This window comes from Mangifera indica, unplaced genomic scaffold (genome assembly GCF_011075055.1).
Source record: "Mangifera indica cultivar Alphonso unplaced genomic scaffold, CATAS_Mindica_2.1 Un_0022, whole genome shotgun sequence".
Classification (NCBI taxonomy): Eukaryota; Viridiplantae; Streptophyta; class Magnoliopsida; order Sapindales; family Anacardiaceae; genus Mangifera; species Mangifera indica.
Window position 1 is genome coordinate 328,925 of NW_025401114.1, and position 24,237 is coordinate 353,161.

Consider the following 24,237-nt stretch of genomic DNA (forward strand, 5'->3'; position numbering starts at 1 on the left):
ACCCGAGAGAGTTTTGGGACAGATTGTTCATAAGGAATCATGGTTCATTGAAACCATGTCACATGGTAAAATTTGATTGCATTTAATAAAGGCTCAAGGACTATTTCCCACTCCAAGGTATAGTACCCTCTAACTTTTAAAAATTTAAACACTTACTTATAATCAAATTTTTATTAAAAATTTTAGTTAAGATTAGAGGTATAACCATTATTTACTAAAAAATAAAGTTTTATCACATATTTCTCTCTTATATTTAAAAATTTACGTTTTTCCCCAAATTCAAAGTTTGAAAAATAACAAAAACCTCTCTTATCTCTCTTCTTCTTCCTCTGCTATCGATTTTTCTTTCTTCGGCCGTCAATTGTTCTCCCTTCCCCCTTTATCTATCCTCTGGTCTCTCTCCCTTGCCTCTCTGATCGTCTTCATCTCTCAAACAAAAATGATTAGTCTTCGTTCTCACACGAAAATGACGAGTCTTCGTTAGAGAGACAAAGATGATTAGTCTTCGTCCTCAGACAAAGATGGCAAGTCTTCGTCAGAAAGACAAAGACAACAAATCTTTATCAGAGAGACGAAGACCATTTGTCTTTGTCTAAGAGACCAAGATTTTGTCTTCGTCTCCAACCAAAGACGATCGGAGAGGCCAAGGAGAGAGACCAAAGGATACATAAAGGGGAAAGAGAGGACAATCAACGACTAGGGAAGGAGAAATCGGCATTGGAGAAAGAGGAATAAACCGTAATAAGGTTTTTATCACTTTTCAAACTTTGAGTTTGAGGGAAATATAAGTTTTTAAATACAGGAAGAAAAATGTAATAAAATTTTAATTTTTTCGATAAATAATAATTTTATCTTTAATTTTAATTAAAATTTTTAATAAATATTTTATTATGAATAGGTGTTTAAATTAAAAAAAAATTAATGACAGGAGTTTGGGTTTCCAGCATAAGCTGGATAGAAATAGTGCTTTGGCCTAATAAATATGTATTAAACAATTAAGAGAGAATCAGATACGGAAGCAGAGTAAGGTAAGGTGATATAAATGCACCATTTTAGGTGCATGTGTCAGCATTTCGATGCACATGATTTTACAGCTTTTCATGAGATTATTTTGTTTCATTATCAAATGTGAGTTGCCAATTCAATATTCTTCTTACTATGACAGAAATAACCACAGAAAATACATAATACGTTTAAAATAAAACATAAATACGATGGTAACGGCCTTGGGGCCTACTTTTTGACATCTCCATATGACATCTATGATATTGTTTTCTCCAAGAGCAATCTTGCATACATTGATGTTATAGTTTAAGATTATTAATTTTGTTTTGTTTTAACTTTTTAATAATAATTTTAAAATCAGATCAGATCGATTTCAATCAGTTGAATCAAAATTTTGTTTTAAATATGATCTGATTAATATGAACAAATAGTTGACCAAGTTTGATCGAGTTTGACCAAAATTTAATTTTTTTTAAATTTTAATTATTTTTGAATAATTTAATTATTTTTTGTTAGATTAAATAAATTTATAAAGATTTGTAAGGAAAAATAAGTTTTAAAATAAAATAAATAAGAAAAAAATATTTTATATCAATTGAAATGTCTTCTATAAATAATAATTTACATAATTATATTTTTTAATCATGAAATTGAATTTTTTTATTTTAATTGTTTCATTGAAATCAAATAAATAATTGTTATTTTTTAAAAATGATATGTTCTAATATTCATAGGTGTAGATATCCTGATTGATTTTATTTTTTACAAATTTTTAAGTAAAATTTATTTATTATAATTTGATAATAAATTAAACTGATCGAACTATAAATTAATGAGATAACCGATTTGATCACCGGTTCGATTTTGAAAATATTGCTCTTTAAGGGAGTACTTTTAACACTCAATTAATTTGTCTAAAGAAAACATAAGCCCCCTTCAATATTACCTTTCAGCCCCATGATTGAAGCTCGTCCTCAGCTATCAATAACATACGTGAAACTAACAACCATGTACAATCGCTCGTCAACGTGCTTCTTTTTATTTGTCATTGGCCAAAAGACTTTTTTCCACCGAAGTTTTAGCAAATTCCTAAAACATATAGCAATATTTCAAAATTTTAAATATCAATAAAACTATGTGTACTCACTTTGGGTACATAAATATATACATAATTATATGTGTCATCATGTGATTGGATGATTTTGAATTAAGAATAAAACAATAACCAATCATATGATGACACATATGAGTGTGTATACATTTGTGTATCCAAAATAGGTACACATAGTATTGCTCTTTAAATATTCACATATAGAGTAATTATTGTTAGAATTTTTAGTTATTATTAAAAGTAAAATTATTATTTTATCAATAATATTAAAAAATATATAAATTTATTTTATTTCCTCTTTGAGTTTTAAAAACTTATAATTTATCTCAGTCTCAACTTTAAAAAATAATTTTTTTCTCTCAATCCCTAAGGTTTTTTTCTCTCTCTAGTGATAGCGATGGCAACGATGCTTGTCACTATCTCCATCTTTTTCAAAACGCTAGCAATCTCAATTTTCAACAAACGATATCAATAAAGACAAAGATGAAGATATTGAAATCTTCTGTCAGGGAGAGAGACAACCAATGCCTAGAAAAATGTGAAAATAGTGGCGGCTACTATCATTATTGTCAGAAAGGCAAAAAAACCCTAAAAATCAAGTTGACGCTATAGTGAAATGCAAGTTTTCAAAATTTTAAAATAAAATAAAATTATATATTTTTTAATATTATTGATAAAATAACAATTTTATCTTTAACCCTAACAAAAAAATTTTAACAACGGTTAATATATAAATTGGTGTTTGAGTTTTTAAAATATTATAGATATATTTTTGAAAATTAACTAAAACTTGAGTAGAAAAACCTTTATTATATCACAATAATTTCGTGATCGGCATGCAACATTATCAAAGATATTTCTCAGAATAGATTGCATTTTCTTCCTTACTAGGATTGATTTGTATAGGAAAACTTAATAGATATAAATTTGATTGATCTCATCTTTCGTTGTTCTGATTTTTCTTATCAATTATCTTTTACATAATAAATTCAAAAACCATTCGTTATCATCAAATGGAATTTGCTTTATTATCCATTTTATGAAACTATATTACCAAATGATGTGACAGTAATTTTAATTCATTTATATGATTTTGTAATATCACCAATCACTTTGGTCTTCATTTAGGCCAAAAGACTTTGTCCTACCCAAGGTTTAGCGTATTTACTTATAAATTCATATATATGAAGTTTTAAAAATTCAAATATTTATCTATTATTTAATTTTTGTTAACTCATTTTCACTCATTAATTTTAAAAAGTAACAATTTATCTTAAAACTTAAGTTTTGAAAATTATCATTTTCCCTTTTTTAGGATTAATTCAAAAACCAACTAATTTTCCAAAGACAAAATGTACTCTAACCGTCTTCTTTGAGATCGACAACCTTCCCTTAGCTCTCTTTGTCACTCCTAATGACTGAAGGATCGGTGGATTATGTCATTATTAGCCAAATCTTAGCAAATATCACTTGTCTCCAACGAATTCAAAAGCGACCGACTTCTCAACTGAAGCTCGTTCTTCGTTGGCTCCTGAAATGAAATGTTTGTTGTCGTCAGCTCTTGAAATGAAACAAGTGACGAACAGAAATGGCAGACAAAATAAACAAAATGTTGTTGGCTCTCAGCAGATTGAATTAACGACAACGAAGATCAAAGAAGATGTCGATCTAGAGGGAGAGAGTGACGCAAGAGGGAGAGACAAAACTGATCTTCGCTCCAACGACAGTGACATTGACGGATACCGATCGCTGGCAAAGATGAAGAAAAAAAGAAAATCCTAACAAAGGAAAATTATAACTTTTCAAAACTTGAGTTTTGGAAAAATTTGTTATTTTTTAAATTAAATGGTGAAAATAAGATAAAATTTTATTTTTTAATATTACTGTTTAAATAACGGTTTTACTTTTATCACTAATAAAAAATTCTAACAGAAATTAGATAACGGGTGAATGTTTAAATTTTTGATATTTCATAAGTGGGAGTCTACATATAGACTAAACCTTAGGTGGGAACAAGTCTTTTAGCCTTTTATTTATATTTGATTAACTAAAAAAATACGACAAGTTGATAATCGGTGTATTTCATGAATCTATCAAGCATTGTGACAACCCACCTACTCTTAGGGTAGGATTCAAACCAAATCAAGCTCGAGCCTGGTTCGGTTTGCAGAAATAAAACTTGAGCTCAAACTCGCTGTAAATGAGTTCGAGCTCGAGCTTTAACTAACTCGTTATTAAAATGACATCGTTTTAATATATATTAGTCAAAACGATATTGTTTTGTATCAAAATTTTTAATTTGTAAGTTTGATGAATAGCTCGAGATCGAGCTTATTTAAAGCTAACTTATTTCGGGCTCATTCGAATCAAGCTCAAACTTTAACTCAAATAAGTTCGGTTCGAATCCATCCTTACTTAGGGTATTCCCTTTCCATTCGTAACTTTCCAGCTTTAAAGGGCTTTCTTTAAATTAAATTTACGGAAATATAGTTTTCAATTTTCATAAATAAATTATTTTCAAATAGAATAATTTATTTCAATTTAATGCCCGTGAAGAAAAATAACATAAAAACAACTCCCTTAATTTAGTAGTTTCAGTTAGCTGTGCAACATTGAATCCCCTTTTGCAGTTATAAGTTTCCTAGAACGTGTAAAAAAATTTTATTTCATGCAACAATGAGACTGAATTTTTAATAAGGTCTTATTAAATTACAATCAAACAACTTAAAATAAAAAAAAAAACATTATAAATTTATTATAATAAAAAACTCGAATTAAAATTTGTATTAAATTTATGGGTTTAATTCCTTGTTTTGTATTATACTATATTTTAAAAAATTTACATTTCAAATGATAATTCGATGTCAAAGCAACTAACATATTACCACCCAAGTTTTGGTCTAAGAACACTTTTCTATCTACTAAATTCATAAATCACATTTTTTATTAACGAAAAAGAAATCTTACATAGTGTTAAAAAGAAATATTATCATATTACCTTTTTCTACTGTTTCACTTTAAATTAACAAGATTTGAAAGATATCAAATTTGTATTAATACTATTTTTTTTTTTTTATGTTTTTATTATCACTATCTTTTTTCCAAATGGTTTGATCAACCTCCGCCACTACTATTGTTGCCACCAAACTACCACCCCTTACATTGACAAATTATTTACGACAACCAGTTTGTGCAAGCTACCGTATGAAAGAACAAATCTCCACCTTGGTCCATAACTTCTATAGCGTGAGAAAATCAACTACAACATGGAAGTCATGTTGCCACCCTCACAAACGTGGTCAAATCTAACAACACTCTTAACTCCACCAACCTTGATGTTGAAAAGATTGATAAGATCTTCATTGATAATTTTATTTAAAACTTCTTTAACAACCGCACCATTGACCTTAAGAAGAAACAATAATTTTGGCAATATCTCAAAGTCATCCACATTATGGTTGGACATGACGAACTTTGTAAATATCTTGATTGATGTCAAAAAGCTAAACAGTATAAAGGAAATAATAAAAGAGTTCGAAACAATGATGAGCTTATGGTGATAGTAAACTTCTGATAACTAGAGTTTTCAAATTTGTAAATATAAAAACTGAATTATAAATTTTCAAACTTGTAAAATAATCAAATTGTTAAGGGAGACTTATGAAAGAGTTATTTTTATTTTTTGTTTCAAATTTTTAGGATGATGATATTACTATTTAACTTTATAGCATCAATTTTTAAAACCGAATTTTGGTGGGAAAATGTGATTTACACATTCAGTAGGTGGACAGGGTTGTTAAGCCAAACATGCGTGCGAATATGTGATTTCACTTTGATGTTAATTTAAGATTTGTATATATCTAAGCCCAACCATATTTGGGCCTGCACTGGAAGTTGGACCATCAGCCCAGTTGATGAGGAACATGGCCCATGAAAAAAAATTAATTCTGGAAAGTTAATTGGAAGATTTGGTTGTTGTCATCATAGATGAACTTCGATCATTCGGTCGTTCTTATATATTAGGGCAATGGATTATTTCCCATCCAAGTTTTTTCTTAATTTAAAATCATACCTATAATAATTAAAAAACCTAAATTTTCATCTATAATCTAATTGTTATTAAATTTTTCTGTTAGTAAAATCATCATTTTGCTGTTAATATTAAATAATATAAAATTGGTTATATTTCCCTTTAAGTTTTAAAAATTAATATTTCACTTCAGTTTAAAAATTTTCAAACTTTAAAAAGTATTATTCCCCCTCCCCCCCCAACCAAGGGTTTCCATATTTTTCAAATCATAACCGTCTCAAAAATTTTCAAAAACAATAGTTTTACCTCACTTTTAAACTTTACTTTTTGACATTCTTCCAATGTCCTCTTTGATATTCTCCAATACATGAGTCGATGATAAACACTGATGTGATGAAGAGATGTCTTTTCGTCTAATGATGGTGCAACAAAGAGACTCTTTATTGCATAGTATGATGAAGAGATCTCTATCTCTCTCTTCATCGCATAATGGTGTAATAAAGAGATCTCTATTTTTTTGTCACACTAACTTTTCTTGTTGGCTCAGACGAAGGAGGAAGGGGCGGAAGCTGAAGTTGAAGAGTAGAGATAAAATTGTTATTCTTAAAAGTTAAGGGATAGTTACAGTTTGAAAAATATGAAAACTTTAAGTTTAGGAGAAAAATGTTATTTTTCAAAATTTAAAAACTTTAAATTAGGAAAAATTATTAATTTTTAAATTTTACGAGAGAAAATAATAAATTTTATATTTTTTTAATATTAACAATGTATTTATCTCTAATAAAAAAATTTAATAACAATTGAATTATAGATAGATCATTAAAATTTTGTTATTATTATAAATATATTTTTAAAATTGAAATAAAATTTGTATGAAAAATTACCTTCGCCGTATGTAATCATAAACGATCATAAAAGAAGGTGGTTGGACTTAAATAATAATTGATTATGAAATTAAACCAGATCTATCGTAAAAAGTCAGCTTTGATGTCTTTTCCAACGGCCTTGTATGTAGGTGATATGAACAAATCAAACAAATTAAAAAAAATAAAAAATCATAATAAGACAAACTAAAAGGATTTTGCTGAGGTGGCTGTTGACAAGGTCACTAAAATACTTCATAATATTCTGATTACAATACCATTGATATAATTAAATAATTGTAACTTATTTCTAATTCATCATATTTAAGTGGTGTTTGATTTTAACAATATTTTATTATTAAAATTAATAAATTATTTATTTAAAATATTATTAGACATAAATAATTATTATATATATTAAAATTTAATAAAAATAAGTAAACATAAATAATTATTTTATTTGATTATAAGTAATAAAAAAATACTAATAAATTAATTTCTTTAAATGTCATTAGATATAATTATTTTAAAATATATTTTTATATTAATTAAATAAAGCTATTTCTTTCAAAAAATAATAAATAAAAATATAATTATAACAAAATTAAAATTATCTTAAGAATCTTTTAATACTTAAGGTGAAAGTGGTACTCATATTACTATTTGCATTATCTATCATATCACTATTGATAATAAAAAATTATTGTAACATAAATAATTAAATAAGATAACATAAATAATAAAAGATATATTATAAGATAACTTTTTTTAATTAGAACTAAACGACCCTTAAAATAAACATGTTATAATACAATTCTAGATATAAACAATGCCAGTAAATCAAAATTCTATAAAAAGGGTCGAAAATGTCCCAATTATTTATTTTTCCCTTGTGACGAATGATTATTAATAGGGGAGTCATAGTCAAAGTAAATATGTTAATATCCTAAACGATAAGTGAAAACTAACAAACCGAGAAGTTAAATGTTAATAAGGTACCACTTAATAGAACAAATAAGAGAGTAGGGCTAAAACATTCTACTAAGACAAGATGACAGATCAAAATTAAAAAAAAAAAAAGTTGAAAATTGCATGTGTATTTATGCCATAAATAGAGAATAATTAACCAAAAAGGAAAAAGCAGCGAGTTTAGTGCAACCCAGCACATGCAAACTTTCAGAATAATTGGCTTTATTATTTGGAGTATATTATTATTGCAGCCCGTCAATGATTCCTTTATTTATTTTTTATATTTTAATACAATTTTTAAAAAATTCAATTCGCTCATGTTACATCTCCTCTACAAAACTTACAAGAATTTGGAAATTTGGATTTTTTTTTTTTTAACTTAATTGGTTCTTGGTGAATGGCTACGTTACAGTGGATGAAAGAGTTATCGTTGTACAAAGGACAATAACCGTTATTCAAGGATGACGAGCATCGATCAAATCTGGATAACGAGTATCATCTAACAAAGTTCAAGGCCTTTAGATTTCGAAATGAACGAAAAACTAGAGATTTGAAAGGAAGGGGGAAAATCACTTTTTAAAGTTGAAGTCTGAGGGTGAAATGTTAATTTTTAAAACTTAAGAGAGAAAATGAGATAAAATTATATATTTTTTAATATTATTTTTAAATAACAATTTTGTCTTTATATTTAACGATAATTTTAACAGAAATTTAAGGATATGTAGATGTTTAAATTTTTTATCTATCATATATATATATATATATATATTTTTTTAGATTAAATTAAAACTTGGGTAAAAAATATCTTTGGCCTTATTATTATTATAATTTTGTTGATTTAAGTTAGGTCCAAATCCATTACAGTCTCTTCACTTGGTATAATTATATTTCCACCAACAAAAAATGAATTATTATGTTGACTAATCAAATATTATCAGCCTTTATTAAAACAATATAATTATCAACCACTTGTTAATCAGAAACTAATAGCTTTTTCAGATACTTTTTTTTTTTAGCGGCAATATATATATATTTTTTAAATTTGTGAAAAACTAATTAGCAAATAAATAAATTAATTAAAAAATAACAAGGACCCTAAAATTCTCCCCATTTTTCAAATTACCCACCAATCCGAATTCAAGAAGAAACCCAAAACCCATTAACTAAATACATTACTCACCCGTGATGATCGAAAGAAATAGTGTTAGAAGAAGAAGACAAAAGAAAGTAAATAGTGTTAGATCTCCCTGCCATCTCTTTTTTGTTCGTGGATACTGAGAGCTTCCTTCCTTGACCAAATGAATAAATAAAAAAAAATATATTAATAAAATATATTAATTTATATGTGATAATATACGGTTAAATAGTATAATTATTTAATTTTAATTTTTTTAATTATATATTATCATATCAGATTGTATAAATAAATTAATAAAATTTATAATTATCTGTAACATGCGACTGACAGTGTTAAATTTTAGTTAGGAAAATATAATTTATGTTATTATGGGGGTAGAAAAGTGTTCGTCGACCAAACTTGGGGCGGGAAAATGTTATTCACTCCATACTAAATAATACCCACCAATCAGGAATAAAAGTTGACCCAACTTCAAGTCTCCAACTGTGCGATCTAACGATTCTCCGGATAAATTGCCGAACCCTCTTTCCGTCTTTTCACCAACTCAGCACTTCAGGACTCAAATCTTCTTCCTGTTGCCTAAACAGTTGCCCCTTCTTATTTCCCTGCCTGTATGTTCGAGAAAAATAAATAAATTATTTTTTTCTGTCAGTAAATAAATAGGCTTCGCATTTATTTATTTCTTTTAAATTTCACTTCATTACATGTGTAAACGGTGAGAGATTCGATCTCAGAGGACCTCCAAACGCTCGACAGAGACGGAGAAATCTGAAACTCTCACCGTTTTTTTTTCGGTGTTGTCGGACATCTGATACTAGCTACTTGTTATTTCGATGAACTATTGATTATTTGTTATAAGGTACTTACTGTCCAGCTCTCTCCGACGTCGTTTTTGTTACTTTGTTTAGCCGGTCAGAATCAGATTCAGTTCTTGTTAGTTCGCCTGTCTTTTACTAAAGTAACACCCGAACCCTAGGTTTTTAGTTTGCATGTGAAAATGGGGGCTTGCTTGGTATTTGAACCGAGAAATTAGAAAGATTGATATTTGTTCTTTTACAAGTTTAGAGAATGTAAATGATGCGGAAAATGAGGTGTTAAGTTTGTTTTTTTTTTTTTTTCGGAATTTTTTACCGGTAACAAAACTGTGGGCTCATTTAGACCTGATACTTTCTCAGTTTTCAATTTTTTTCTAATTCATTTATAATCTAATTCCTGATTGTTAATCTTAATACAATACATGCACACTTCTTAAGGGATATTGTGTAGAAATAAATAGGACCAATTGATTTGTCGGGAGGCCTGAGGGGTAGGGTAAGAAAACTTCTTGAGTTGATAAGCTTGCCAACTCATGGTGTTGCTCAACTTTATCATAATTATAAATGTTTTTCTTCTGTGAAATTGCGATTGTTTTGCTTATCAAACTTGTGTATGAGGATGCCCATGCTGTTAATTTTGTTGTGTTATCAGTCTGTGCCAATGCTATTTGCAATCCTTTTGCTTTGTTTCTCTGAATCATGTTGTATAAGCTATATTTTAAAAGCTAAGGTGATTGATGCTTATTTTTCTCCCGCAGGTTACAGAATATCCAAATTTCCAGCGTTTTGGTTTTGTAGGAGTTACAGCTTATTTATCTCTTTCCAATATTGAATCTCATTTTTCTCACATTCCATGAAGGAGAGACTTGGGTTAGATTTTGGATCGCATCTATTAGTTTGGAGTTGTATAATATTGGTTTGTGGAACTGCAAAAGATACAGGAGATAGAACTTGATAGCTTTCATTGCCTCTGTTAAATGCCTTATAGTGCTTAATGTGGTCTTTCTTCTGTTTGCACCGCACTTTGAAATAGTTCAGTTAAGTGTTCTTCATATTGGATAAAGCAGTATTTTCTTATTGGGATGCTATGTTTGATAGACACTAACACAATTTGATAGTATTCAAGGCTTTTTGTGATATCCAAGTTTTTGGGAGGTTTATATGGTTATGCATGCTAGGATTATTGATTAAAAGATAATGTTGATGAGGTTACTTGATTCACATGCTGTTTTATGCTGAGGAAAGGAAAAATGCTCCCTAATTGGAAGAAGCCCCACATTGAATTGACTCTCATGTGCATAACGTCCGTTTTATCAATCTTTTGTGGATCATTTAGGAGTAAAGAGGATGTTTAAAGTGTGCTGTAAGAAGAGATCATGGATTGTGTTTTGGAGAAACGATTTCCTCTCAACGCCAAAGATTATAAATTATATGAAGAAGTTGGTGAAGGCGTCAGTGCTACTGTCTATAGGGCTCTCTGCATTCCACTTAATGAAATAGTTGCTATCAAGGTCCTTGATCTGGAAAAGTGCAATAATGACTTGGTGAGTGTACTACATCTTCATGAGCATGATGTGCCACAATACTCTTTTCTCTATTTTGGGACACATAAAGATAAAAAAGAAAAGAAGAATCACCCTATGTAAAATTCCTAACAAAAAAATGCTTTATGGGTGCTTGAATGTTTGCCCATTTTGTTATTTTCCTAGTGCTTACCAAGACCATAACATAACTGCACCTTGCTCTTGTTCCTGTCATATTTGATATATAATAACTTTGTAAGATCTATTAAGTGATTGGTTGATCTAAAAGCTTAAACTATTAGATGATTGCCAAACAATAGTATTTATGTTCTAACACGCCTTTAACCAGCAAGTCATGTGGATCGAACACAACCATAATTACAACAACTCCATCTACGAACACAAATTATTATTATTTAATTAATCCATTGAGGGATCTGTTCTTACGACCACCTGATCAACTTGACTTCAATACTTTGTTAAATAACCTCTTGCTAGAAGCTTAAACTAGAATCATCTCACTATGGCATTGATGAATGCCTTACAAATATAGTTCTAGGCTCTTTTGACTAAACCTGTTATGTCTATAACAATGCATGAGGTATTTTGTCCCTTCATTGAATTTTAAATGATCTGTTTCTACGTCTATAAGACTGTGCTAAGTGTATCCATGGCCTATCACTGAATGTTTTAAGACTCTCAATATCATCTAGTATTCTGGAGAATTTACGTACTTATCACATTAAAGAGTTCTCCTTGCAAATGATTCAGGATGGTATCAGACGTGAGGTACAAACAATGACTTTGATTGATCATCCAAATGTACTGCAAGCCCATTGCTCTTTCACTACTGGTCACAGCCTTTGGGTTGTGATGCCGTACATGGCTGGGGGTTCATGCCTTCATATCATGAAATTGTCTTATCCAGAAGGTTTTGAAGAGCCTGTTATTGCTACTTTGTTGAAGGAGACTCTCAAAGCGCTTGTTTATCTTCATGCTCATGGGCACATCCATAGAGATGTGAAGGTATCCTACTCTGCCTATTTTAGTAGTTACACATTGCATTTTATTATCATTAACATGCAGTTGGGAACACTTTCCTTTATAAAAATTAGAAATAAATGTTCTGCATGAAAAATATTGGAAACAAATAGTCATAGAACTCCATAGTTTTGTAGGGATGCTCACGAGCAGATTAGAGCAGGGAACAATGATAGAAAGAGATATCTTCATACATACACAGATTTTGTTTTTGGATAAACCCAATTTTATACAAGAATTTTTTCAATATGATATTGTATCCAAGAAACAAATTCATATCTGTTTTCTGATATCTCACTTAACTTGATTTACTTGGAAGCCAACTCTGAAGTCTGAAATGTGATGAACACTTTTTAAAAAGGGGTTATCTTATATCTTCTAGTGAAGGCATCAACACTCTTATCTCTGCCCATCTAGTTTTATACGTCGTTGCATTGTTGTTTCTTTGTCAGCTCGTGTACAACTTGCCTCATATTGTTTGGAAACTGTTCCTTTATTTAATAATTATTTTCTTTTCTTGCCTTATCCCATTTTAATTGTGGTTTCTATTCAACATTTAGTATATATACTTGTAATATTTCCTGCAGTCAGGGAATATATTGCTTGATTCTAATGGTGTGGTCAAGTTAGCGGACTTTGGTGTATCAGCATGCATGTTTGAAACTGGAGATAGGCAACGTGCCAGAAATACTTTTGTTGGAACTCCATGCTGGTAATTTTCTTGCCTGTAGTTTGAGACCTCACCGCTTTGTTATTTTCTGAAACAGATAAATCTCATATATTCAGATATACATTCATCTACTATTTTCACAGGATGGCTCCTGAAGTGATGCAGCAATTGCATGGATATGACTTTAAGTGAGTGGATTGTTTTTGTTTATTTATTTTTTAGTTTTTGCTTGTGAGTTTTAGGTCGAAGTTTTCATAAGGTTTGTTTGTATAAACAGAGCAGATATCTGGTCTTTTGGAATAACCGCTCTGGAACTTGCTCATGGTCATGCCCCTTTTTCAAAGTATCCGCCAATGAAAGTAATTTTCGTACTTGAAGCTCTTCATAGGTGCCTACTGTGTTGGTATTGAGTCTTCTTATCCTCTTATGCACAAATGCAGGTTTTGCTGATGACCTTACAAAATGCACCTCCAGGTCTTGATTATGAGAGGGATAAGAGATTCTCAAAGGTTTGTGTTCAATAAACACTTTTTTACTGATATCCTTCGATTTTTTCTGAAACTGCAAACTAACCCCTTTTGAAAATGCTTCAATTTTTCTAGTCTTTCAAAGAGATGGTTGCTGCATGCTTAGTTAAGGATCCAAATAAACGCCCAACAGCAGAAAAGCTTTTGAAACACCATTTCTTTAAACATGCACGTTCATATGATTATCTGGCTCGCACTATTCTCGATGATCTCGCACCATTAGGTGAACGTTTTAGGATGCTCAAGGTCTCTTGCTTATTCTGTAATTTTCTTTCAGCATTGCAAATTTCTTTGTAAAACAGGTCCTAAATTTTGCTATACTTCCCCTGATGTCTTATGCTCCAGGCAAGAGAGGCAAATCTACTGCAGAATAAAGCTCTCTTTGGGGATAAAGAGCAGCTATCACAGGTGGGGAAATGCAGCTTCCATTTTATTTTTCAATTTTAGCATTGAGCATTGCTGCATACTTTTACTGTGTGTTCAGGTGATAGGTGTCAACAATTAGTGTTTTGGGGTGTTATGTGAAGAGGAATTTCCTTATTGGAGAGAGTATAATTCATAGATTAACCAGTTTGCATATGTTGTAATTATGTTTATTATGAAACTATTGAAATTATAATTAAATTTATGGTTAGTCCAGGTACTAAAGGAATGAAATGAAAGAATACTAATCTTCTTAAACTAAAATTTTATTAAGGGAAAATAAGTCTAAACAACAAAAGAAACACTTCCTACTTTAGTAAGGAAAAAGCTGTCACATTCTTCTTCCTAAATTGATTTTCCTCCACCAAAATTCTAACCATATCATTGCTTATAACTCTTGTATATAGTGTCTAAAATAAGTGTTATTCCTTGGATAGAGTCTGCTGACCAAATTGATGTTGTCCTGATTTTAAAGTCTGTTTACCTTGCAGCAAGAGTACATAAAAGGAATAAGTGGCTGGAATTTCAACCTTGAGGATTTGAAAAGTCAGGCTGCACTTGTAAGTAGTTTCAGTTATCAGTTTGATGTTGGTTTAATTTAATTCCTTGCTGTTTCAATGGTGTGAAATTTGCACCTCTTGTTTTTTACTATATCAAAAGCACTGTGTTGCCTGCAGATCCAGGATGATGATTTTACAACAAATGAAGAAGATCCAAGTGGGAGTGGGAAGCAGAGGGATAACTACGATGGTGTTGGGGTTCCAGCTGAAGGACTCTCCCTAGAGATATCTAACCATTCAAGTGCTGCACCGAGTCAGGAAGTATGAGCTGAAGAATTCTCTAGATTATTTTCCTTAAATTATCATCAGATGTTCTCATTTTCCTTTTCTTTGTTTCAGGATGGCTTCAACAATATTCATGATTTGGAGAGTTCACTTGCTTTATTTCCTGTGAAACCATTGCGAGCACTTAAGTAATGATTATTTCTGTCTCGTTTTAGTTACTTTTTGCGCAATTCATTGTTGTTATCTTCTAACCATTACTACTCTCTTGCATTTGCGAAAGAAAATTGCAAATGAGAAAGATAGAACTTTCTCTCCTCTAATCAAGTTTACTCTTTATTGATGCAGAGGTTGTTTTGATTTTGGAGAGGATGATGAAGGTGCAATGAACCCTGGTTGGAAGGATACTGCCAAATTAGATATTGAGCAACGATTTCTTCAGAATACATCACCAGGGGCCTTGGACCAAGAAACTGGAAGAAATGAGGGTGAAAATTCGGGGCGAAGTAGCTCTCTAGCATGTCAAGCCATTTCTGAGCATAAAAAATTCTTGAGTGGTTCACTAATACCTGATAGTTCTTTTGCTCCTAAGAAAATTATTGGTGAAGGGGACAGGTAAGCTTAATCGTAGTTGTAGTTGAATTTATTATATTGTTCAATTTTTCCTTCTTTGTTCACTTTTAGAGAAATAGATATTATATTGTTCCATTTGTAGCTTTCTCTCAATTTTATACTGCATTCTTAAAATTAAATTTTGACATGTTTTGCAACCTTTACCGAGTTGTGCAGAATTCTTAGATATATTATTTCATGTTTTTAAGAAAATTATTCTGGAAATATTACGGTAAAACCGCCAAAAAAGTTTTTGCATGCTGCTCATTCTTGAAATAATGTGAATCTTAGATTCATTAATTCGAAAGGATTTTTCCATGTGCCACATCTTTATTTGTGAATGAGTTCTGTAAATTGCTTATGTGAGTTCTACCACTCTTCTTTGTTGATGGATGCAGAGCATAGTTGTGCAGGTACACATTAAACTGTATGATCTATGCACTTTCTTTTTGTGACTCTGGAAAGCGTCTATGTGAACTTGGGACGAAATAATTGGCTTGCTTGGAACCTATGTCCCACAAAATGCCTGCTTGAAAATAATGTGTTGATATTAGAATATGATTTGGTTTTTGATAGTGAGACATGATACAAAATGTCAAAATCTCTTTATTTCAAAAGCTTGCCTGTTGTCAAGATGTGCTGCACAAAGCTATGCATTGATTCTTGATTGAAAAGATTTGATTATGGATACTAAATAAGTCTCGTCTGTTTGAAATATTTGAAGGGATTCTCTGCAGCCAAAAAGTCAGTCTGATCGGAATTATAGTGGTTCATTGTTGTATCGTCAGAGGAGAGATTCAAATAGTGTTCCTTCGGGTATATCTGTCTTGATTTCATTGCTTTATGATTTCTTACCAACTTAAATTAGAGACTGTTGTGAGAAATAAAACCGGAAGAGAAGAGGAAAAATTCTGTTATGTATTATTGTGGGTTACATCCTTGTTCATATATACAAAAATTCTAAACTAGGAAAAAATACCTTCGTAGGAAAAAAAACTAAAAAATAGGTACTAATACAACCCTAACACAACAACCTATACATGTTAGGAAAATCCCAAAAAATCAGCTATGACATAGCTATCAACATTAAAAATCAGCTATTACGTAGCTGTCAGCACGCCCTTTCAAAGGGGTGCATAGCTATCTCACATGCCCATTTTGCAAACCAGAACATGGATAGACTTATAGGTAAGCCCTTTAGTGAAATCATCAGCTAGCTGATTTTTTGAAAGTATATGAAAAATATCCAGAATCCCATTGTTTAATTTTTTTCTTCTTGAAATATTGATCAATCTCGACATGCTTTGCTCCATCATATTGAATTGGATTATTAGCAAGTCTAATCACAACCTTATTATCACAATATAAACACATAACTCTGCCATTAATTTTTCGGAGCCACATTATTTCACACACACCTTGGGTCATGGTTCTATATTTAACTATGCACTTGATCTTGCTACTACAGTTTATTTCTTACTCCTCTAAGTAACTAAGTTACCACCTATAGAAGTACAATAACTGGATGTAAACCGTCTATCATCAGGGGACCCAGCCCAATCTACATCTGTAAAACCTTTTATCTTTAGGTGACCATTTTTATAGAAGAACAATTCCTTTCCTGGTGTAGACTTTAAATACCTCAAAATACGAAGAGCAACATCATGATGTGAATCTTGATGATCATACATATATTGACTTACTATACTTACAACATAAGCAATATCTAGCCTGGTGTGAGAAATATAAATTAATCTTCCAACCAACCTTTGATATTGACTGAAATCAACAGGTTTGCCAACATCTCCTTGAAATTTGTGATTAAATTTAATAGAGGTATCTATAGGCTTACAACCTAGCATACCTGTCTCTTGTGGTAGATCTAAAATATATTTCCTTTGTCACATACAAATCCTTTTGTCACAATTAAAATAAAAATCCTTCCCTAGGTGATTGTACTAGGTGACAAATAAAAGTCTTAAAAATCCTTTTGTCAGGTCTAAAATATACCCTAGGTAATTGCTTTAAGCCATATAGTGCCTCATTTAATCGACATATCTTCCCTTTAGTTTTCTCACAATAAAAATCTGAAGGAATTTCCATGTATACTTCTTCCAAATCTTTATGCAAAAAAAAAATTCTTGACATTGAATTGTTGTAGATCCCATGCAAGATCAGTTGTGCATGATAAAAGGATTCTAATTGAGTTCATTTTTGCAACTGGGGCTAATGTTTCTTGGTAGTCCACACCATAGGTTTGAATAGGCCCTTCTGCCACTAATCGAGCTTTGAATCTATCAACTAATCCATTTGTTTTGTGTTTAACAGTGAACACCCATTTACACCCAACTGGTTTCTTTCCTAATGGAAGATCAACAAGTTCCCATGTTTCATTTTTTTGTCAAGGCCTTCATCTCCTCAACCATGACTTTTTTCAGCTTGAGATTATCTATAGCTTCTTGCAAATCCCGTGGAATAGAGACAGAAGACAAAGATGATACAAAAGCTCCATAGGAAGGAGACAATCAATAATATGAAACAAAGTTAGAAATAGGATGTTTAGTACAATCTCCAACACCTTTTCTAACAACAATAGGAGTGCTAAGATCATTAATACTAGGTTCAGAGTTAGAAGAATCAAGAGTTGAAGAAGGCTCACTGTAGGTTTCCATAAGAATTGAGCTCAGAGGTAGCACTTGACTTGGTAGAATGTGCTCAATGGCCCTAGCTGCCTTGTCTATGCAAGTATATGTTTTCAAGTTTGATCTGTCAAGTCTCCGACTCTTACTTTTTTCAACTTCACCACAAGAAATTGGATTTAAAACATGTATACGTGCATATTGACTCAATATTATCATCTCTTCTTCCCTAATCTCCCTTTAGAGAGGTGACTGAGATGGAGAAAAATAGGGCTCTAACTCTTGAAATGTGACATCCATACTCACAAAAAAATTTCTGGTACGGGGTGATAACACATATAATCTTTCTGAGTTTCAAAGTAGTCAATGAACATACACTTAAGATTTCAAGGGTCTAATTCACCTATGTTCCTCCTATGAACAAAACATACACAACCAAAAACTCTAGGTGGAATAATGTAAGAATTAGTACCTTACAAATCTATTAATAAGATATGTGGTTGAAAGTACAACATCCCCCTAATAAGGTTTTGAGACATTCATGGTAAACATAAGGGCTTGAGCCACTTCTAAAAAATTGTCAATTCTTTCATTTAGAGATTTTATTGTGCGCACTAGTTTTAATACAATTAGTTTGATGCAATATCCCATGAGATTTTATTGATTATTTGTCATTGATTCTCCTAACAAGGCTTGGGTTTATGATGGGAGTAAAGAATTGTAACCTTCATTTATCAATTATAAGCCATCTTGCATTCTACCATAGCTAATTCTTTTCCTTGTGTTCAGCCCTTGAAAGACACAAAAAGATTAATAAAATACAGCTTTACAATTAAGCTAATTTGTGAGTGTACTAATAGATAAGAGATTATTAGGAAAACTAGGAATATGAAGGAGTGAAGATTGATTGAAAAAGTACAATTAATGGAACTTTTTCCAGATATAAGTGATAAAGACCCATCAGTTATATGGACTTTATCTCTACCTGAGCAAGGAGAATAAGTTAGAAAAGATTTGAAGGAGCTAGTCGTATGACCTGATGCTCTTGATGCTATAATCCAAGGGCTATTTCTAGTAGGAGAGTTAGTAGTAAGAGTTATGCTTTTGTGTTGGCAAAATTAGAAGAAGCAACCATAGTTGAGGAAGAAAAGACGTTTTAGGGTTTGAATCTTCTTATTAGAATGACTTCCACTGTTGATAGTTTCATCTGACACCACCGTTTTTACAATTTTAGGTAGATTAGCTTGTGATCTAGAAGCACCAATCGCTTACTATCACAACCTTTAGTTGGCCGACCATGAAGCTTCTAGCAATGTTCTTTCGTATACCGAGGATTTCCACAATAATCACATTTGAGGTGCTTGTCTCACTAACTTTAACCTGTTCACGAAGAGAGTTGGAGCATGCTTGATTTGTCCACTGAGAATGTGTGTAACATAGCACTCCTTCAACTTTCTTCCTGTGTAACATAGGAATATGTTTTCCATAAAGAGGGCAAAGGATCCTTTCCTAGAACCTGAACACACATCTGATCATATTCCATGTTCAGCTCAACAAGAAAATCATATATTTGCTCCTTTTTATGACTTTATGAAATTTAGTTGCATCTTCAGGACATGCAGCTTGAAAATCTTGATAATAATCAAGTTCTTGCCATAGACCACTCAATTCAACAAAGTATTGTGCTATAGTCATGCCTCCTTGTTTTGTCCCATGCACCATATTTTGTAACTTATAGACCTAAGCATCATTGCCTACTTGTGAATATGTTTGAAACACTGCACTCCATAATTTGAAAGCACTGTTTATAACAAATATCCTTGAGCAATCTGTGGTTGCATCAAGTTGATAAGCCAGGACATGACTAAAGAGTTTTCAAATACCCATTGGTTGAGAGTTGGGTCTATAATGCTTGGTTTTGGCCTATCCTCTGTAATATAACCTTGCAAACCACGAGCTTGGATGAATGTAAGACATGACCTTGGCCAAGCAAGGTAATTGATTCCATCTAGCTTTACCGGCCTGATCTGCAGTGTAGGATTTTCGCCCAACAGTCCAACTTTAACTCTGCTGATTTCAGTGGCAGTCTTAGAAATTTTCTCTTAGGTCATGTTTGATTAATCAAGGCAGGCTGTATATTTCCTCTGTTGGCTGAAAAAGGATAGCAATTTATAAAAACCCCAAGTAGGTTATAGGTTGCACTTAAGCTTTAAAAAATAAACGATCTCTTCCTAGAAAGCAGTGGCCTAGAGTATAAGCTATGATACCATGTTGTGAGAAATAAGACAAGGAGAGGAAGAGAACATTTTTTGTCATATATTACTCTGGGTTACATCCTTGTTCATATATATACAAAAATTCTAAAATAAGAAAAATACCTCTATAGGAAAAAAAACTAAAAACTAGTCACTAATACAGCCCTAACATAACGACAAATACAAAATAATAAAATCCCTAAAAATCAGCTATTAATAGCTGTCAACATCCTGAAAAATTAGTTATTACATAGCTGTCAATGAAGGCATTATTATGCTTTATGCTTTATAATAAATCTTCTATTTTTGTGTTGCATCTGTTTGTGCAGCAGAGGACACATCAGACGGAGCATTGGTCCAACGCAAGGGACGCTTTAAAGTTACTTCAGCAGAGCTGAGCCCCAAGGTATTTTTGCATGAGAAGGCTATAATCTAAGTTTGATACACATATCCCTTTGTTGATATTGAAATGATCCAATAGTATTGTGCTGCTTCCTTAAGAAACTAAATGTCTTAAACATGTACTAATATCAATCACACCAATATTGTCATAAATATGATGAGGGTATGTTAGTTGTTTGTTCAGCTGCTTCTGTTGGTTCTTAGTGTCAACGTTTATTTCCACTAAAGTTGAAACTCTTTGGAAGCTATGTAAATGGAAAAGAATAATAACAGAAGCAAAAAAAGAAAAGCCATAGATGCTTAATTTCACTGTATTATCTGTCAAATTGCAATGCAATCATTGGAAATGAAAAATGATGACATGCCATGTTGTAAAAGTATCTGTCATATTGATTGAATATCTACTTTGTTAATAGCGTTGCTGCCTGTGTATTGAAGTTGGATTTGCCTACCAAAAAACTTACATTTACTGCATAACATATAGTTCCATATTCTTCATTTGGCTTGATAACTATCTTCGTTGTTAGATGTGTCTGACTTGCCCGTCTCAGTCTATTTTTATTTTTGCCTTTCCTTTTATTGGCAGAAATCAATGATCATTACAGTTTTAAATTAGTGCTTGTATGAATGTTTCAGTTAGTTATGGTTTATACTGTTCAGATTATGTCATGGACACATTTTATATCTGAGTTCATGTACACTCTGCACACTTTTTGGGGCACATATGATGTATAAATGAGTTTGTATTTATTGATTTTTGTGACTGATTTCCTGTTAGTGTATGGAACTTAGCAATTTATCTTTTAGGCAATGGCTTCATAACCATTGCCATTATTTTCTTTCATTCAGGGACCTATGAACAGCTTCCTTAGCCCAGTTAGTGGAGGTTCAGTGAGTCCAACAACTCCAAATTTTACAGCTGCCTCACTTCTCCCACCCCTGCAATACATATTGCAGCAGAACACCGCACAACGGGTATTTTCCTATGTCTATGCCCTTTTTTGCACATTTCATACTTATATTTTGAACTACATTCATATTGTTTGTTTCTCTGTATTTTATTTGACAGGAAGAGATTATTAAACTGATCAAATACGTGGAGGAAACTTCTGGTAATGCTTGCCATTTAGCTTCTATTCTTATTTTGCCACTTAATTTTCCAATCAGTAACTTTCTTGGTTGTGACATCCTTTGCTTTATCAGGCAAGTTTCCAGAATTGCCTGAGGCTGCTACTAATGACCTCTTACAGGTATGTGGCATCTCTCTATATATCTCTCTCTTAAGCAAGAATAGGCTCAATCAACTTTTACTAGGGATGAAATCATGATAGCCTGACGAGGTAGTTTAATGAATATGAGATAACATAATATTTTCTCTTTCCAACCCCATTCATGAAGGCTATGACTAATTAATTGATCAACAATATTACTTTTGATTTATTGCTGGATTGAAACATAAGAGGTTAGAGTAATCTTCCTATTTTAGTTTTTATTAAACACCGAGCACAGAATAGCTGGATTTAGGAAACCTAATCTAAACCTGCATTAATTTTATTACACTACATGTACGCATAATTAATGATCAAATAAAAAAATTAAACTTATTATGAAAAAATAAACTCTGTGTTTCAGAACTGAAATTGATCACCTGTAATTTGGCTGTTCAGTGCTGCTTTTCTACTATAATTCAATTCTTGTTGCAACCAGTGTCGCAGAGAAGTTGTATATTAAAGCCTCAGTTTGTAATGCTAAGATTATGTTGTTGGTGTGGGCTTATTATACTAGGTTTAAGAAGTATTTTTTTTTCTTGTTTTTTTAAATGCTTTTATAGGAATGCTATTGCAGAGGGTTAGAATTTGTTTGTTTGTGATTTTATTAATGTTATACTTTATAAAACATGTAGATGACACCTGCTTCCACCAGGGAGAGGGAACTACAGTCTCAGTTGAGTCTTTTGCTACAGAGGTATGAGAAAGTTTAAAAAAATAATAATAATAAAAACAGGAAATGTTGTTATGCAGTTTTTTTGTCTTTGTTCACATTTAACTGAAACTCATTTGTTATGCCAGAGTTGGAAGCCTTAAGGAAGAATTGCAGAGACAAAAATTGAAAAATGCCCAGGTATGCATTAATTTTAACTTGGTATGCAAATTCAACTTTGTATTTGTTCTAAATGGTTGCGTTTCCTGTCTCTTTTACCTTTGTAGTAGATGCGTGAGAGAGGAATTAGTAGTAAATTTTGTTCATAATGGTGATTATAAAAGGAGACATCTCAATTATTTTTGAGAAATGCCTTCTTAACAATTTGACAAATATGAACAATGCCAAAAATATTTATGTTATTCTGTGGTAACTTGGTTTTTCCTTGGCATACTAAATCTTTCGTTTTCATTGATGACTGTATGATTACACCATTTGAATGTAGACAATTATGGCTTGGATTTATTTGACAGGATGTACAAATTATAAATGCCAACAAATTTAATATTTCTTTTAATATTTATTTTCCGCCTTACACGGTGTTAATAGTCAGACTAGGTATCTTATCTTCTTTTTCCATGCAGTTAGAAAAACAATTGCACGCTTTAACCAATGAGGGAAAAATAAAAAAAGAAAATGAAAAAGAAGTTGATGGTGATGTTGATAAATTGAAGGCCTGATCTTCAGAGTCTGTGGTAAGAGCTCATTGCGATTCTGGCAGGTAATTGTTGGGTTTAGAGGTGGTGTTGGATTGTAATTTTAGTGTAGCATATGCGTGAGCTGTGTGGCAAGGCAAACACCAAAATTTTGAGATGTCATTTGTTGTGTGTGTAGCATTTTGTAATTTCTTGGCATGATATTGTATTTCTAAATACATTCTCTCTGTGTGGAACCGTATGTTTGTCTCCAACAGCTCAGTCATGCCCAGAATCCATCAAGATCCTAAACTTTTAGTTACACAAAATATTTGTTTTATGACCATCAATAACCTTGAAGCTTTGAAGCTTCTTGTATACACCGCTAAAATCAGAAACTGGTAGCAAATGTTTATTCCCCATATATATATGTAGCAAACAGACTGCTTTTTGTCTTTTATATGAAGTTATTATGGCGTTTGAGCAATAAGTACTCTTTTAATGAAACTTATTTCAAACTTTATTTTCACTTAATGTCTATTAACTTAATTCTAATATCTTTAGTAAATCTAGTTTATGGTCGAGGCATCCCTTAGCAGCCAAATAGGGTAGAATTGGGTATAAACAAAAAATGCATTAAAGAAGAAGAATAAGTCGAGAAGTTGTGTTTCATACCCATGTCAGACGACGGCGTTGCTCCGTTCCATTATGTTAAGCCTCTAGTTCGTATTTCGTAAATAAGAAGTCGTGTAAAAGAAGGTTAGGAATTGGGGATTTTGGTGCAATAAAACACGTGAACTGAGTATTCTTCTTCCTC

General features: G+C 31.5%; 1 protein-coding gene across 4 annotated transcripts; it reads left to right on the forward strand.

Moving 5' to 3' along the window:
* Positions 1-9,665: 9,665 nt before the first annotated feature.
* Positions 9,666-23,695, forward strand: LOC123206040 (serine/threonine-protein kinase BLUS1-like). Of its 4 annotated transcripts, none has more exons than XM_044623132.1 (21): positions 9,667-9,975; positions 10,690-11,475; positions 12,226-12,480; positions 13,083-13,207; positions 13,309-13,353; positions 13,443-13,524; positions 13,606-13,674; positions 13,768-13,938; positions 14,038-14,100; positions 14,607-14,675; positions 14,793-14,936; positions 15,015-15,088; positions 15,246-15,512; positions 16,234-16,325; positions 20,733-20,809; positions 21,655-21,780; positions 21,875-21,917; positions 22,009-22,055; positions 22,709-22,770; positions 22,875-22,926; positions 23,370-23,695. In XM_044623132.1, the coding sequence occupies exons 2-21, from the start codon at positions 11,308-11,310 to the stop codon at positions 23,463-23,465; spliced, it is 2,127 nt and encodes a 708-aa protein (XP_044479067.1). In that variant the 5' UTR covers positions 9,667-9,975; positions 10,690-11,307; the 3' UTR covers positions 23,466-23,695. The 4 variants fall into 4 exon arrangements, with proteins under 4 accessions (XP_044479070.1, XP_044479067.1, XP_044479068.1 ...); XM_044623133.1 differs by having other exon boundaries at positions 20,736-20,809; XM_044623135.1 differs by lacking the exons at positions 21,875-21,917; positions 22,009-22,055; positions 22,709-22,770; positions 22,875-22,926; positions 23,370-23,695 and having other exon boundaries at positions 9,666-9,975; positions 20,736-20,809; positions 21,613-21,764.
* The last annotated feature ends 542 nt before the right edge of the window (positions 23,696-24,237 follow it).

Bases quoted from the DNA above. Each gene is read 5' to 3' on its own strand.
- LOC123206040 (XM_044623132.1), top strand. From the start codon at position 11,308: ATGGATTGTGTTTTGGAGAAACGATTTCCTCTCAACGCCAAAGATTAT. The intron at 13,939-14,037 runs GTCTCTTGCTTA...CTTATGCTCCAG, and splicing joins AACGTTTTAGGATGCTCAAG to GCAAGAGAGGCAAATCTACT. The intron at 22,771-22,874 runs GTATGAGAAAGT...TTGTTATGCCAG, and splicing joins TTGAGTCTTTTGCTACAGAG to AGTTGGAAGCCTTAAGGAAG.